Source organism: Rhopalosiphum padi, chromosome 4 (genome assembly GCF_020882245.1).
Source record: "Rhopalosiphum padi isolate XX-2018 chromosome 4, ASM2088224v1, whole genome shotgun sequence".
In the NCBI taxonomy this organism is placed as follows: domain Eukaryota; kingdom Metazoa; phylum Arthropoda; class Insecta; order Hemiptera; family Aphididae; genus Rhopalosiphum; species Rhopalosiphum padi.
This window is the reverse complement of record NC_083600.1, coordinates 6506510-6523262: the sequence shown is the minus strand read 5'-3', so window position 1 is coordinate 6523262 and position 16753 is coordinate 6506510. Positions and strand designations below refer to the sequence as shown.

Sequence of the window (16753 nt, the reverse complement as noted above, 5' to 3'; positions counted from 1 at the left end):
ATTGAATCATCTACTTTTTAATCTTCAACATAAAGACTATATAATGAACAAGGAATCGAAAGACAGCTGATGGACGGAGACGGACGGTTACTCTAATAATAATGAATTCAAAGCCGGATAACTTTTGTTTTAAAATTTTTTCATTTTTTTGTCGTTTATTTTTTTCTCTCAAAGTCTTACAACAAATTCACCATAAACAATAATTCAATTTTTTATCACTCACATTTTTTTAAAATTTATAATATTCGATATCGCACGTACAAATGGTTATAATAATATATATAGTTTATTACTATTGATAGTTGATACACATTATTATGTAAAGTATATTATTATTTTATGTGTGTAATATATATTATTATATCGTCGTAGCGGTTCCACTTCCGTTTCATCACATTCATTTTATAAATAAATAAAAAAAAAATCATTACGTGTGCAATTATAATAATTTATTTACACACAATCACAAACAGTACACAAAAACACGCAGTACAAATAATATCATATATACATAATATAAATTATTGTTTTAATTAATATACTTATACGTATATTTGTATATTATACATAAATAATATACGTTTACATACAAAATAATATATATACATACATAATATTGTATTATATGTTTATTATAATATATAATAATTATTTATATTTACATAATATTATTATTATATTTGGACAGGACAAAAGGGTAATTATTTAACAATATATTATACTCTTACGCTATAGGAACCTAAATTAAATTTAAAGGGCACAATAAATCAAATGCCGTAAATATAATATGTATAGATATATGATGGGGTAGTTGCATAGTCATTATAATAACTTTATTATCATGGTTCGACGATAAATATTGGTGGCCTATTTTTTATATATAAATATATATATATAATAAGTAATTAGTAATTACAATCGTTTAAAGCTGTTCGTTCGTTAATCGAGTGGCAAATGTCAACCAAAAATCTTTAACGGAGACACATAATTGTTTTAAAGTAATTTGTAGTTTTAGATTACCAATAGAGGGAGTAACGAATTTGTCGTCGATTCATTGTTGTCAAGTAGTTTTGAACTATTATTTTTTTTTTTTTTTTTTGATACGCTTATGAAGTAAATCAACCGACTAAAATAATAAGTAAACATAAATATAATGAGAATACAACCACCTCATTTTGATTATTTAAATTTAATACACAAAAAGACCATTATTTTTACAGAAAAAACCTAAAATTTACTTTTTAATGTTCATAACATTGTATAAATTTAAAATAAATTACAGTCATTTTCTCGAAAGGCGCCCACAAACAAATTAATATTAAAATGTTTTAACCACTGCAGTTTAAATTAGGTAATCTATTCTTTAGTGAGTTTTTTTAAATCAATGTAAAATAAAATAAATGAAATACAAAAAATATGTTGAATCTATTGATAACTGACACGTGAATACAATTTTATTCTATATGTTAATAAAAAGTACGCATGTATATTTTTTTTTAGATAAAAGCTATAAAATGAATAAATAAAAATTTGAAAAAAAAAACAAAGCATAAAATCAAAATGAAGACTAGGTAATATAATACAAAATTACAATAAAAAATGAATAACAAAATCAACAAAAATATACACAACACATACCACAAATACACATTATAATTGGGAAAAGAGGTACATTAATTTTTAATTTAATGTGCAAATAAAAATTTGTTACCATAATAATAAAATTAATAATTATTGAGAAAATATACAGAAGTACAAAATATTTAATCATTAGGTACTTACGATTATAATCTAAAATAATATAATTTTTTTTATTTTATTTTTATTTTTTATCAAATATGAGGTAATACTGAATACAAAATTGGAATTATAACATTTGTTATATTTTTGGAATGGTATAAATATATATTTATATATATGTATATAAAAAAACACACTATTTTGGAGCAATATATTATATTATTCTGTTATTCGGTAATTTATTTATTTATGTGCATTAACTAGAGCGGTGCCAAAAGCAGTGATCAAATGAAAAACAATAAATCATGAATACAAAAAAAAAAAACTAAATTAAAATTAACTCAGTCTTATAGAATAGGTTGAAATATATTTGAATTAAAAGTACATATCGAGGGCAAAGAATGGTAGAAAATTTGGACGGATATATGAAAAAAAAATTGCTTATATTTAAGATTGTTGAAAAGCAACCAAAAATGTAGGTTTAAATGTTTTATTTTTGGAGTAAGTAGTATTGGTAACATCTCATTGGCAAGAACTAGGCAAAGATATGTTAATTTATTACTATATTTTTATGCGTATTTATATTATGGTTATCCTATCTATATAAATCGTCTTATTTCTACCATTTATAAATTTTGTTTAAACATTTATATATTGTTATTAATTTAATTGTTTTTTTTTTTGTATATTAAAAAAAAACATCTTACATTCTACATACCACAATGTATAAAATCGCTGAAATTAGCGAACCCCATTGAACCACTCATACTCGGTATTGAGCAATTATCTTAACCGTCTTTTGATTAATGGCCCCTAATTATTTCTCTACCATCATGAAATTGTGCACTTGTTCCAATTTATACGCCAGTCGCTGTTTTTGGGAAAATTCGTCTTCTTCGAGTGTTACCATTAGCTGTTCGTTGTACTTGGCAGCGTACATGTAGAGTTCATACAAAGCACAATTGGTATTAAATTCTGTCATGTGAATCCTTGATTCTTCGGCAAGCATAGCATTCATGTCCTGATCCGATATTGCTGGCATGATTTTTATGTCTGAATAGTAACGATCTACCCAGTCTTTGTACACCGGAATATCCTTGGCGTAAAGTAATTTTGAGCTTGGCGAATCTTTACCGAGTCGATGATCTGAAGTCGAACACGAGTCCATGAATGTTTGAGCAACAACTGATAGACATGAGTCAACTATGTTGGACTTGTGTATATCAAAAACAAAGTTGGGATTTTTGATAAGATTCACCCAAAAACGCAAAGGAAGACTGTTGCTTTTCCACGTATGTACAACTTCGTGATCAGAGATACCATGCTGAAGTGCTTGATCATCGAGAAAATCAAACATATATTTAATAGCCAAAGGCAGAGCACTTCCTCTGTGCGCAGTACTGAAAATTGTTTCAAATAAATCGTCTACGAATTTTTGTAGAGTACCTTTGGTAGCTAGTAAACGCGTAAGATATATTTCTGATACCATTTTATTACCACGTTCACCTTCTTTTTGTGCATCGTTATCATGATGTTTGACTAAATGCCAACATTTGAGACCTCCATCCTGATCATTGTTCAGTGGCGATGTAGCCCTGCTATATGGCGGGCTATCGTAGTTGAATTTCGTTAAATTTAAAGTTTCATATTTGTGTTTGTCCATGCGGTCTGAAAGTATTGATAAGTTGTAGGTTGACATTTGTTTGACAGAAACCAAGTTTAGATATGCACCATCTGGAACCATATAATGATGTAAAGTGTTCCGTTTCTTCCATTCTCCTTCCACTTTTGTTGTTGAGTCTTCGTCGTATAGAATTAAACGACCAGAAGTGCCGGTTCTCCATTCAACATCGAGTTCACACGTGCGGGGTCGTTGACTACAAGGCATCGCTCGATAGATAGTATCCAATGCTTTTTCCTTTACTTGTGAAATTGTATCACAGTCTAATACTTTAACCGGTATATTTTCAGTGTTTGGGTCGAGTCCAGTGACGAATGCAGTTTGTTGGGAAATCGAAACATATACGGTCATTGGAATAAAATCTATTGATTGTCTTATCAGTTTCTCTTCGCTCAACGAATACCTTGCTTCAGAAGTAATTGCATCAACTGGTCCTTTATCGACTTGTTGTTTCATTGCTCTAAACAATAAATATAGAGGTTCTCCAGCACATTCCCTTAAAAATTTATATAATAGAAAAGTAAACCATGATGATAACATTTTTTCTGCAACACTTTCTGTACGTCTCAAAAGTAACTTTGGATGGCTATTACCTTCCATGCATTTTTCAATTAGTTCTGCAAGTAAAGTCTTTAATATATCTGTACAGTATTCCATTTTGCTTTGCAATGACACCATAATCAAAGAAGCAACATTTACTCTGTCTCTCATTGAAAAATAACGATTACTCTCCAAAGTTCTTATAAACAATAATAAAAATGTCTTGTTTAATATTAATTGACCGAACAAACGGATGCCTTTTTCTTTTCGGATTAATTCTGGTTTTTCTCGTTGGAGCACTCCGTGGTCTTCCATATTCGGGAATAAAATTTTCATTGAATATGTACGATAATCCAAAAATGGAATACCACCCGAAGTAAGATCACCAGCTATATCTGTTATTTCTGTTTGAAGTTCAGCAAACGCCTCTTTGCATTCTGCCGCAACACGTAGTTCTAATATGTCCATCTGTTCTTGCATATTTTTTAAGACACGACTACTTTCAGTCGATTTGCGGCGATATGCGATCAAAAAGGCAATGAAAATAATAACAATTATAGCCATACCAATGATACCCCCAAATAGAGCAGGATTTGTCAAAGGGCTATTAACTTCAGATTGAGCATAGCTAAGTTTCCCGATGTTAAACTTCAGACTTGACCCAACTGTTACAATTACATCTGGAAGTTCTTGAGAGCTGGACAACCGAAAATCATCAGATACTGCTAATGGTTGAATAGGCGGTGGTTTACAGGTGAGTTGATTTCGAGACAAAGAAGTCACGTTACAGTAACTTGTCCCAATTTGCACTGTAACGTCAGTTTCTTGGCAAGCTCGATCCAAGTAATGGCCATTTATAGTTAAATAGTCACTTTTGTAATATTTTATGTTTTCCCCTTGAACATCTTCAAATTTTGTGTAATTTGGATCTGGGTAAAGTAAGAATTTTGAAAATCCTGTTTTTGATGATATATTTTGAACACTTGTTACATTGTCCATTTCAAATCCATAGTCCAACTCTATTGGTGGGTTAGAAGAATTAGCTTGAATTCGTTGAAGTGGTGTAACTTTAGGTGACTCACATATTAAATTAGAATTACTTAGTACAAAACAATCCCCAAAATATGTATTATTCATATAATAAACATACAAACGAGGAGTTTGAACAAATGCGAAATTTTTACCATTAACTGAAACTTTTATACCACCAGATACAATGCCTTTAGGAACTTTTACTTGGCTGGGAGAACCTGATTCAACAGATTCAACACTAGGATCATCAGTGTACTCATATGTTTGTCGATCAAAATTTCTTTCAGACTTATCAAATAACATTTTTATTTTTCCAACTCTTTGAGCATCAGAAGCACTTGTAATACAAGTAGTTTCAGAGAATGTACTATTGACAACAATACATGGTAAACTGTTTTCGAAGAATACTTGAATATTACTTCCAGCATTCATGAACTTTCCTACTATTTTAAGAGTTGTTCCACCAGATTTTGGACCATAACCAGGATAAAAACTATTTATGATGGGATCAACAAAATGATAATTTGTTTTAGATTCACCTCTGAATCCTTCAACTTGAACCACAATTGGACCTTCTCTTATATCTTCACTGCCGGGTCCATCAACTCTACATACTATTTTTCTGGTAGTTTCATACAAATGTGCATACGGAGCACATCTTAATCCAGCCACAGTAACACCACTATATATGTCATTAAAACTTTTTCCTAAATTTTTTCCAATAATTGTAATATTTGTGTGACCTTCCCACGGTCCAGCAAGTGGCCAAAATGATGTGATTTGAAGATTCGGACAAGTCTTGTTTCGATTGAGCCACGTAACAACTGCTCTGTCACATTGATCTATAACTTCACAACTATTAGTGGCTTGACACCATCCACATTTATACTTTTCAGGCAATGCTAAACACATACCACAGTCATCAGCCATATCACTACATCTATAAATGACAACATGAATGTCATGTGGATTATCCAATGGTTTAGATCCTCCCCAAATCACAGCAAAAGTCGCCGTGATATTAGAAAAGTGTGAATTATAACTAAACTCCATCGTTTCACAATATATGGTGTCCGCTACTAATGCCGCATTTACACTCGAAACACGACCCTCTATATTAAATTGGCATACAAAACGTGTTTGAGCAATAAATTGGCCAATTATGTGTACCTTTACTCGGATAGGTTTTTTAATACCAGAAGGTACCAAAATTTCAGTACTTCCTGTATCAGATCCATTAATTGTTGGGCAAAATGATGGTCCACTTCGGAAACTAGGACCAACACGATTTACACCAGTAACTAAAATGTCATTTCTACAATTTTCTGCCGTGTCATGCGTACATCTATGAGCTTCAGCACACCAATCACACGGAAATGAAGAATTAACACATTGTGTACACGATGTATAAGTACTGCAATCAAAGAATGTGAAATTGGTGGCAACAAAGTTTGGTCCCTTGGCTGTTTTTACAGACAATTTTGTAGTAAAATGATGTTGGTTGGCTGGTATAAATGGTAGTAAATCTGTTCGTGGTGTTGTACAATTTACACCAAATGATTTTCTAGTAGCATCTGTGATCAACACTTTATCAAACGCTGAAAATGCACAAAAAAATGGACCTTCAAGCAATGGCAAATTATCAATAACTAATTCCAATGTTCGCGCTGTGGTCTTTTGAAGTTGACTTGGTGTAACAGAAGCTATTGTTGTGCACTTTCCACTTTTGTATGGTATCCAATATAATGGATCATTTGCTGCATCTTCACAATTTGAGCGTAAACTACATTTATTCTCTAATGAACACCATCCGCAATAAGGATCTTTTGCAGCCAAGCAATCTAAACATGATGAATACATATGACATTCTTGAACTTTAATCATAGAAACTCGGTTTCTGGTCATTGCATATAGATGCATTTGTTGAGGATCAACTATTAAATCTTGATTTATTGGTGAGTTTTCTTGAATAACTATATCTCCATATTCAATAGCTTTTACAGAACTTTCAACCACTATTTTTTTGACATGGCCATTGTTCGTTCCAACAAATACAACCGTAAAATCACCAGTAGAAGTTGCAGTTACTGCAGTAAGACGAGTATTGAACGTTAAAACTGGAATAGCTGTCATAGGCGAATCGCCTCCTAAAGGAGTATTCACGTCCATACCACAAAAATCTTCGGTAATTGTCTGAAGTTTGGTTCCAACGCATGCATGACTAGGTGAAATAAAATCCAATCCTCGATTCCCTTTTCCACTGAAGCATGCATTAATGTTTTGTAAAAATTTTCTTCGTATTGCCTTTAGTGAATAAACACATAGTGCACTTTGGTCATTAGGTTTGTTTTTTAATTCACTTTCACTTTGATTACTACTTGAGAATACGGCGAATAAAACGTCATCTTGAGGAGTAATACCAAGATCTGTAGCCAAGTCTGAGCCAATTTTACCCACATACCCAGCTTGTACTAAATTATATGACTGTTCTTTACTAGTACACTCCAGTGGAATTTCTGTATATGAATAATAACTTTTATCTTCGTGGCATAATCTTACCATTTTAGATATGTATGGAGAAGGAGATGTTACACTACGCATTTGTGTTGTTAAAAAGTAACTGAAAGTTTCAGAACTAAAACCATAAACATAATTAATGAGATATCGTTCACGGTTCAGAGTATTTACATATACCCGAGTACCAGAAATTACTCCAACGTGAGCAATGTTTAACATATTTTGACTATCTAAACTTCTAGAAGATATAGCTGGAACATCAGAACGATAAGGAGAATTTCCGGTAAATGTAACTCCAATATACATAACTTGCGTCATAGGTGGATTTGGAGGTCCTGGTGCAATAAAAGCGATAGTAGATGCTTCCATATTGTTTGCGACCACTGCTTCTTTAACTAATTGTACTGTATCAGACATGTTATTTAAATTTCGAACTGTACACATACCTTGTGAAACTGATCCACAAGTGATTATCCTGGATGTAGTATAATCGATAACAAGTACTTTATTTACATTATCAGTTAAGTTTTTAATAGTGGAGTTAGGACACATATTGGCCCCACATTCAAAAGAATCTTCAATGGGGCCAGTAACTACTTGATTAGTTACATTGAGATCAGGTGTAAGTTGATATAGATGATTGATGGCACCCACAAATAAGCGCCCAGTGTTCTTGTCAATGACAAGGTTGTTGAACATTGGCGTCGAATCATCGTCTTTGAATATTTTTATTATATTGGAATGACTATAACTTACACTTAGACATGCCAAATAGAAAAGTGTTACCCACAGACGATGGGTGGTCTGCATTGTACGACGTCTGGTTTTTCCAGTACATGGGAATATGGAAGACATATGTTGATAGATGACCATATAAACAGTCTATTCCTAAAACAAAAATAAGTAAATAAAATTAGAACTAAAATTAACACTTTGAAAAAATGTCATTATAATTGATTTAAAAGTAAACACTCATTTCCTCGAAAAATAATAACATTTTTTGATAAAATATTTTTTTATCGGTATTTTAATAAACAGAATTTTCTTAAGATTTTCAACATATAAAAATTGAATTTGAAACGATTTTAAAAATATAGCTCATATCATTTCCACGGTGGCAGTCGTCCGCTACGCACACGTGTTCGTTTACTATCATCATTCATCATTATCAAAGTTATAAGTTAAAATGTGTTCAAATTTTTATTAAACGTTAATAATATTATAAATAACATAAATATTTAACTATCATTGACAAATATTGTCTAGTATTGCATAATATAATATTCAAGACGCGTTTTGCGCGATCTTATCCGTAGGACCGTCGATGGTGGCTTTGTTAACCTTAATTTTGGATAACCAATACACATAAATTCTTAAACGCATCTTACCCATTATCATTGTAAATACAGTTATAGCTGACACCCAGTACAGTAGTGAAGCAATATTTTGGGGGTATTCTAGCAGTTCCTGCGACTTTGCTTTCTAAACTTGAAATACTTAAACTAATTATCTACTCGTTTTAAATACCAACATTTTCAGAACAATTTTCTACTTCAGAATATTTGCTGTCATTCAAAAATGTTGTTTTGTAATAACTTTTAATTATATAAAACATATATTTAAAAAAAATTTTAATTCTTTTTGAGATTGTCAAAAGAATCACTCTTGTATAATTAAATATAATAATATTCCTATTAAAATTTATTTTTCATTTATTTATTTAAAAAAAAGTACTAATAAACACTGAATCTATACTTAATAATAACAAATACTATAATTCTTATAATAATGTTGACAAATGTACATAATTATTGATTGTCATGAGTATGTAATACTACAATTAAAAACAATATACTTATAGAATATATTATTATTATAGATCAAAATTAATATATATTTGATCATTTCAATTATTTATATTATAAAATAATATGTGTTAAGTAAAGTACAAAGGTAAGTTCACTTTTAATCCAACAATAAAATAACTAATATAAGTAACGTAGGATATAATATAATTTGTTAGATTTTAAACAGATCCTTAATACAATAATTTCCACTTGTATTAAACTTGTAATGTTTAAATGAGAATACCTAGTCTAAATGATGCATAAAATATAAAGTTGAAATAAAAAATGTGTCTTTGCAACTGGAGTTTATACATTTAACTCTAAATTCTTAATTTTAGTCAACACATTAACTATTATGTTGTCCAGGATTATTTTTATTGGCAGAACATTTTAAAATTAGTTTAAACCATTTAATTTATTATTTAATTTAATAAAAACACAAATATATATATATTTTTTTATTATTCATACAGATTGTTAAAAGACTGTCTTACCACTTGTACTCACATGTGTAGTTACTTGTTCCCGTCTTCAACACGTATACCATAGAGTGATTAATTCTATGTTACGGATTCTTACTACAGTTTATACTTGACCAAATTTACTAATTATGAAACTTACAAGAAAATATGTTGTGTTCGAATGGAATTTTTTTCATGTACTAATTTATTTAAAAACAAGTTATAAGAATTTAAAAAAATTCTTTGCTCAAGCACAGCTTATACTCTCTAAGAATTTGATAATTAAATTTTTTCTAATAATTAACTATTAATAATCTGTAGTAATTAGTAAGAATCCAGTACATAATTTTACAATGTTATGCGTCTAATAAAAGTGAAAGAGTAACAAAACATGCAAATGTTTATAATGTTTATCTTTAGTTTATAATTTAAAGATGTTTCTTTAATATATAAAATAAAGTATATATCAGTACCAACAAATAGTAAAAAACCCTCCCAAAAAATAATAATTGTACTTTAATTAACCTATTATACCTAATTATTGTATTAAATAGGTATAAGTATAACAGGTGAATCACAAAAATATTGTTAATCAGTTAAGTAATAAGCCATTAATAAATATTATTAGTACGCTGTCATTATATTTCATGCTTATCATCTGCAATTATGAATTATCCAAATCTGTCGATTTTTGAATATAATTTAAAATCATTTGCTTATTTAAAATATCCAATATATAGTTGCGGACATGAAAAATGAGCGCTAACCGTCATGTGCTAAGCGGCAGATTTTTGATAGTGGTTGTCAAAACCATAAAATAAATAGCCCAGTCAATTGGATTCGATGGTTAATTCATTAATAGGTTGCTGAGAAGCAATTGTTACTATGGTAGGTATGGAAAACGGGCCACGGGGGTCCAGCACTCATTTTTTGTGTCCCCGACTATATGCTACAAATTCACAGTCTCACAGACCATTAATATGGTACCACAAAATAATTTTTTTGCTATGATTTAAGAATGCTGTAAGAATAGTGTTTGATACAATATTAAATAGATACTTATGAGGAAACATGTATGTATAAAGTTTAAATTAAAATACAACGGGAGTATGACAAATGTCACTTTTACTTCCTGCATCATGAGCTATTAAAATAGATTCTTTAGTACTTAATTCTTTTATTACTTAGTTTTATAAGTATTAGACAACAACAAACAAAAAAAATACACTTGGTAGCTATAACTTATAACAATTACTTTACTAAGTTATTGTTTAATACTAAAAATATAGATTTTCAAATTTACCAATAAACAAAAGAAATAACTTGAATAAAAGTACATTCATTATCAGGGTCAGCATATTATCAGACATACAATACAAAATCTTAATGAATCTAATAGGATTTTTTTTTGATAGGTATTGAATAAGTTATAAAATTAAATGAACTTAAAATCAGTCACCTCATCATCTAGTACCACTTATTTAAATTAATTTTTAGTTTTTTTTATATTGCTACATTTAATTGCTATTTTTGAATTAGAGTATGCTGATTATACCTCGGATTATACACAAATTAAATATCATAGCTATTAGTTTTAATATATTAAAGAATTAAAATATGTTAAATTTAAAAATTAACAACAGATGTTATTATTACTATTTTTTTTTTTTAATAATGCTTGGAATAATGTGAACTTGTCATAACTATCTTACTCTGGTGACCCAATAGTAACAAAAAGTTTTTATCCACATTTTTCACTATATTTTACTTTTAGTAATTACCTACTGTCTTTTATTTTTATTAAACATTACTAACAGCCATCAAACACTTGTTGGTTATATTAACTCTAATATTGTAGTGATATCGTAATTTCTCAATCTTACTACTAATTCTCATAGTTAAATTCTTGATTCACCGGTTTAGTACTTATATCAGTAATTGTAGATACTTAAATGATTTAGGTATTCAGAGATTTATTTAATAATAAATTCATAGTAAGCATTCAAAAACATATATTATCACAACATTTAAATCAAAACCCCAATTATTTTTATGTTATAAATACATATATTCAATCATAATTAACTGTATCTTTACTACATTACTAACAGTACAAGAGAGAAATATGTTAATTATAAATCTTAATTAAGTATATACACATAAAATTATACTATTACCTGATTGCTTATTAACAAATATCATGGGTATCAATATTTTTTAAAGTAATTAAATTTAAATATAAATAAGTACCTCAAGCATATCTTTGCAGTATTATAATATCCCTATATGTAGGTACCAAACTATTTTTTTTTAAATACTGTCAAAAATACTTATTTAAATATGTTAAGATAATAACCTCATTAATAATAATAATAAAAAAATGTATTAATAATAAGTTTAATTTTACCTGTACAATTTTTTTGTTAATTATTATAGAATAAATATATGCATATATATATAATTAATTTCCGAGTTAATTTAAAACAAGAGAAGTATATTATTGTCTATTGATAAATTATAATGAATTGGCACTGCCGTGTTGTACTGTTTTATTAGCAATTGAGTAATAATCATTGGTAATTGGTATAATATATAACTTAATAATACCCATTAATACCTTACATAAAACTGTTAGTAAATATTTCATGAGATACTCAAATACCTATTTAATATATGCCTACAAAGTATTAAAAATAAAAATAACTGTTTTTCATTTATTTTTACGGAAATATATATTAATTGGCTTTAATCATCTTAATAAATAATTACTAATCAAATTAATTAGTTAACATCATTATATTGATGAAGTACAGTCGAGTCTCGCTAATCCTGACAATTTATATTTCGTACTTTCTTTAAATTTCTTTCACTTTCTATAAATTTGTATTGATATATGTACATATGTAATACATATATCATAATAATAATAATAATAATGTGTAATGTAAAATTGTAAATCAATAAATTTTGAAATTAGTGGTTTTTGAAAAATAATTATTAGTAAGTTAAAAAAAAACATCATTCCGTTTAATCCTGATTTTTGATAATTCAGATAAAGTCCAGTCCCATCTAGTCCGGATTAACGAGATTACTGAATCTACTTCATTAAGTTACCTTCTCTTATTACTACCCTAAGTCCTTGTAATATTTTACTTTTTCTAACATAGATGAGCATTTACCAAATACCTATGAAATATATATCAATAGGTATACCTATTACAAAATTGGATTTAATTTTAATATTTAAAAATGAAATAACTAGTGTTTACAATGTAGGAACGTAGATTTTGAAATTATCTACTGTCAAATAAAATTAAGTCTGTCAATAATAATTAATAACACAATAAATGGCATTCAATAAGATTTTAATTATGACATGCACAGCATGTCAGCGATAACAAGTTTACTTTAATGAGATTTGAGCAAGTAAGCATTATCATAATATATTGGTATATATCAACCATTATCATCAACTTCTTGAAAAAGTTAAATATCTAATAGTAAAATTAGATTAATAAGGATTTAACATTTCTAATTAATAAATAGATACCAGGTACAATTAATTTTAACATTTTATGAGGTACCTGAGTAAAATAGTTTTAATAGGAAGGCATAAGAAGGTACATAGTCAGCAACATTTTTTTATTATTTAAATTTAACTATTGTAAGAAGAAAATAATAACTACCTAATTACTTGAATTAAAATATTTTACTAGTTACACTTTCTACTAAAACGTATTAAAGAATTTCAGAAAAAATCAAAATCTTTACCAACATTATAAACAAATTAATTATATAATAATAGACAAAATATAATGAACTACATTATATAACAACATAATAATATACCATTCTATTTTCAATTTAAAACTAGTAACATTAATAAAATACCAGGTAAAATACTTATAAATTTACTCGTTTACTAATAACCCAAAATAGGTATATACCAACTAACAAATGGTAAAGATTTAAAGTATCTATTTAAATGAAATTAAGTTCATAAAGTTATAATAAATATGAAAATTTATATAGAATCAAATACATTAAGGTACACTTTTAAAAGTGTAGGATGCAAAGTATAGGATAAGAGAAATATTCCTTCCAAAGCAGTGTTGAACATCTCAAATCTCCATATAAAAATATTATCTAAAGACCCATTAGGCATTTATTTATATTTTAATTTTTAAGCAGGTATTGACCATTTTAAATTGTACAAAAAAAATAATTTACAATTGAAACAAATGCTCATAACATGTTTCAAAATTAAAATATCAAAAAAAAGTTCTTAGATAATATTCTAGCTTTAAAATGTTATGTCCAATTCGTTCCAAAATTAAAAATAACAAAGTAAAATGAATTCTTTTGAATGTAACATTTACTGTTACGTGTTAATAAGACAGAAATAGCAAACGACAGTAAGGTGTTCTCTCAACTCAGGAAACAAGATAAATGGTGAAGTGATACAAAAAATCGAGAAAAAAAATGTAGAAATAGTGTACCTACCAACTCATATTCCAACACTACATACAATTGAACTAAACAATACATAAGTACTTCCTTCTGTTGTTGGTGGAACACACTCGTCAAAAAAAAAATAAAAGATGACACATCAGTCAAAGGTTATACAGAGTACCTATCTAATATATAATGATTTAAAGTATTTGAGTAATGGTGGTTAGGCATTTAAATACTATATTTTATTAGTACCTATTTTCCTAATTTTTTTTATCAAACTTTAAATAACACTTTTAAGTATTGAATACGATTTTGATTCAATTTAAAATAATTTATTACTATTACCTATTTACTTGATCCAATTTTATTTATTTGTTAAAAAAATACAGTTACATACAACTAGATACCTTTAAATTAATGACTATATTGATTAGGTAGTTATTCGATTATCTTGATATCCATAAAATAGACTTGACTGTGTTTTGGGTTACTATTGCTTATTGTATTCTGTTTATTTTTTCACATTTAATAGTATTTAAGTAGACACCTCTGCCTGATTATTTGCTCATAAAATACAATTTGAAACTTAAGTAGTATCAATAAGCAAAAATGGGGGGGGGGATTAATAAGTTAATTGTTAAAACGATATAACAGCAATAAAATAATATGCAAATGCAGGTCGAGTATTGAGCATTAGTTTTTGTATTTCCAAGATAGCGTAGGTAATTCATGATTAAACCAAATTTATTTGATCCTTTTCATCTATGAGGAAGATTTACATATATGTCCGAGTCAACACATATGCTCAGGACCATTTTATAAATTTAGTAATTTAAATATTGAAAAATATATTGCAGTAGACAATGAAATAATATTAGATATATTTGCTAAAAGTAACCGAAAAATATAGCTTTAAAATTGATCAATATATTTTTCTATGTATAATGTTTTACATTAAATTAAAAGTAAATACATTTGTATAATAATTATAATATATTATTGATATAATTTTGACATTACAATTAAAAGTAAACAAAATAGTAGATAAGAAAAAAATGTAGTAAGTTTTTTTATAATAGAGTATACACATGTATTTTAATAGAAATAGAGCGCAGTAAGTATACTTTTTTTAGCTTTTTTGTTTTTACTTCCACAGTTGGTTCCTAAAGTAGCTAGGGGGCTAGGGCTCCAACTCCCCAATCTCAAACAATATATGCGCTTATGGTAGCATCTTAAATACTTTTTATTTAATCAGTAGTGAGTACCTAATCAATAAGAATAGAAATACTTTTCTATCGGTTTTCAATAACACAATTAATTTCACAGATCGGCACCGCAGCCGCCACAACGCGGGCAGCGCACCACTACGATGCGATTGTTTTCGCACGTCGTGAGCGGTTCTCAAGACCTTTCTCTCGGCGGGGATCGTGGAAACTGCCAGCTGGGGCAAGAGCTACACCAAAAAACATTCTCAAACCTAACATCCGCCTTCTAGCCTTCCTAGCTGCTACTGCCTACGGCGACTTAACAATATTGATAACTTAACAACGGTAGTCCACGTACCTCGTGCCCGGAGAACGGCATGGCGCGTCCGTAGTATCAAGACATGGCGGTCGAGTGATAGAGGCCGCGGAAAACGGACGGACTGAGGTAAACACGGCGGACTTCTCTTCTCTTAGACTTTGACGATCGTTGGCGAATGACAACAGCGTCGGTTAACGGCGATTATCGTCGTCGGTAATAACGCCACTGCGTCCGGCAGCATCGCGTTCACGCGCACAAAAACGAACCGATCTGATCGACGACGGCGGCGACCCGTTCACGTTTGTTCAATGGACACCGGCGATCTGCTGCGACTGTGGTGTGTTCAAAACGACACAAAACGACGACGACGACGGCGTCGTCATCTCACAACTTTCCCCGAGCAGCGGACCATATTGTATCACGACACGATGACACGAAAACACAACGAAATCGGCGAAAAACAATGCACGACACGCACGCGGACTATAAAACAAAAAATAAATATACACTATTATTATTAGTTATTATCTACTGTAGCAGCGCACAATATATTATTAATTACTATTATAGAAATGCGAACCAAAACGATCTATCGGCGGAAAAATAATAATCGAAATAAAAATAATAATCATAAAAAAACTGTTTTGCTGTACCGCCGATCGCGCGGCGTGTGTGCGACAACAACAATATTATTGAATAGACTGAAGGAGTCGAATTACCGGAGGCGGATAACGCACACACACTGACGCACGCACAGGCACAGCGCCGATTCACGAGCTAGCGCGAGCGCGCGCACACACACATACGCACGCGGGCAAACGTTACGGCGGCGGCGGCCGGATTCTACGAACGAAAAAACACGGTCGCACACACACGCACACGAACGCGCGGCGCACACGGTCGCGCACAAACACGTACACACACACACACACACACACACACACAAACACACACAC

General features: G+C 29.6%; 1 protein-coding gene across 1 annotated transcript; it reads right to left on the bottom strand.

Annotated features, from left to right (window-relative positions):
* Positions 1 to 122: 122 nt before the first annotated feature.
* On the bottom strand, positions 123 to 16713 carry LOC132929942 (plexin-A2). The gene is made up of 2 exons (XM_060995588.1): positions 15837 to 16713; positions 123 to 8398 (listed from the first exon to the last, which is right to left on the bottom strand). The coding sequence occupies exon 2, from the start codon at positions 8381 to 8383 to the stop codon at positions 2558 to 2560; it is 5826 nt and encodes a 1941-aa protein (XP_060851571.1). The 5' UTR covers positions 8384 to 8398; positions 15837 to 16713; the 3' UTR covers positions 123 to 2557.
* Between the last annotated feature and the right edge of the window lie 40 nt (positions 16714 to 16753).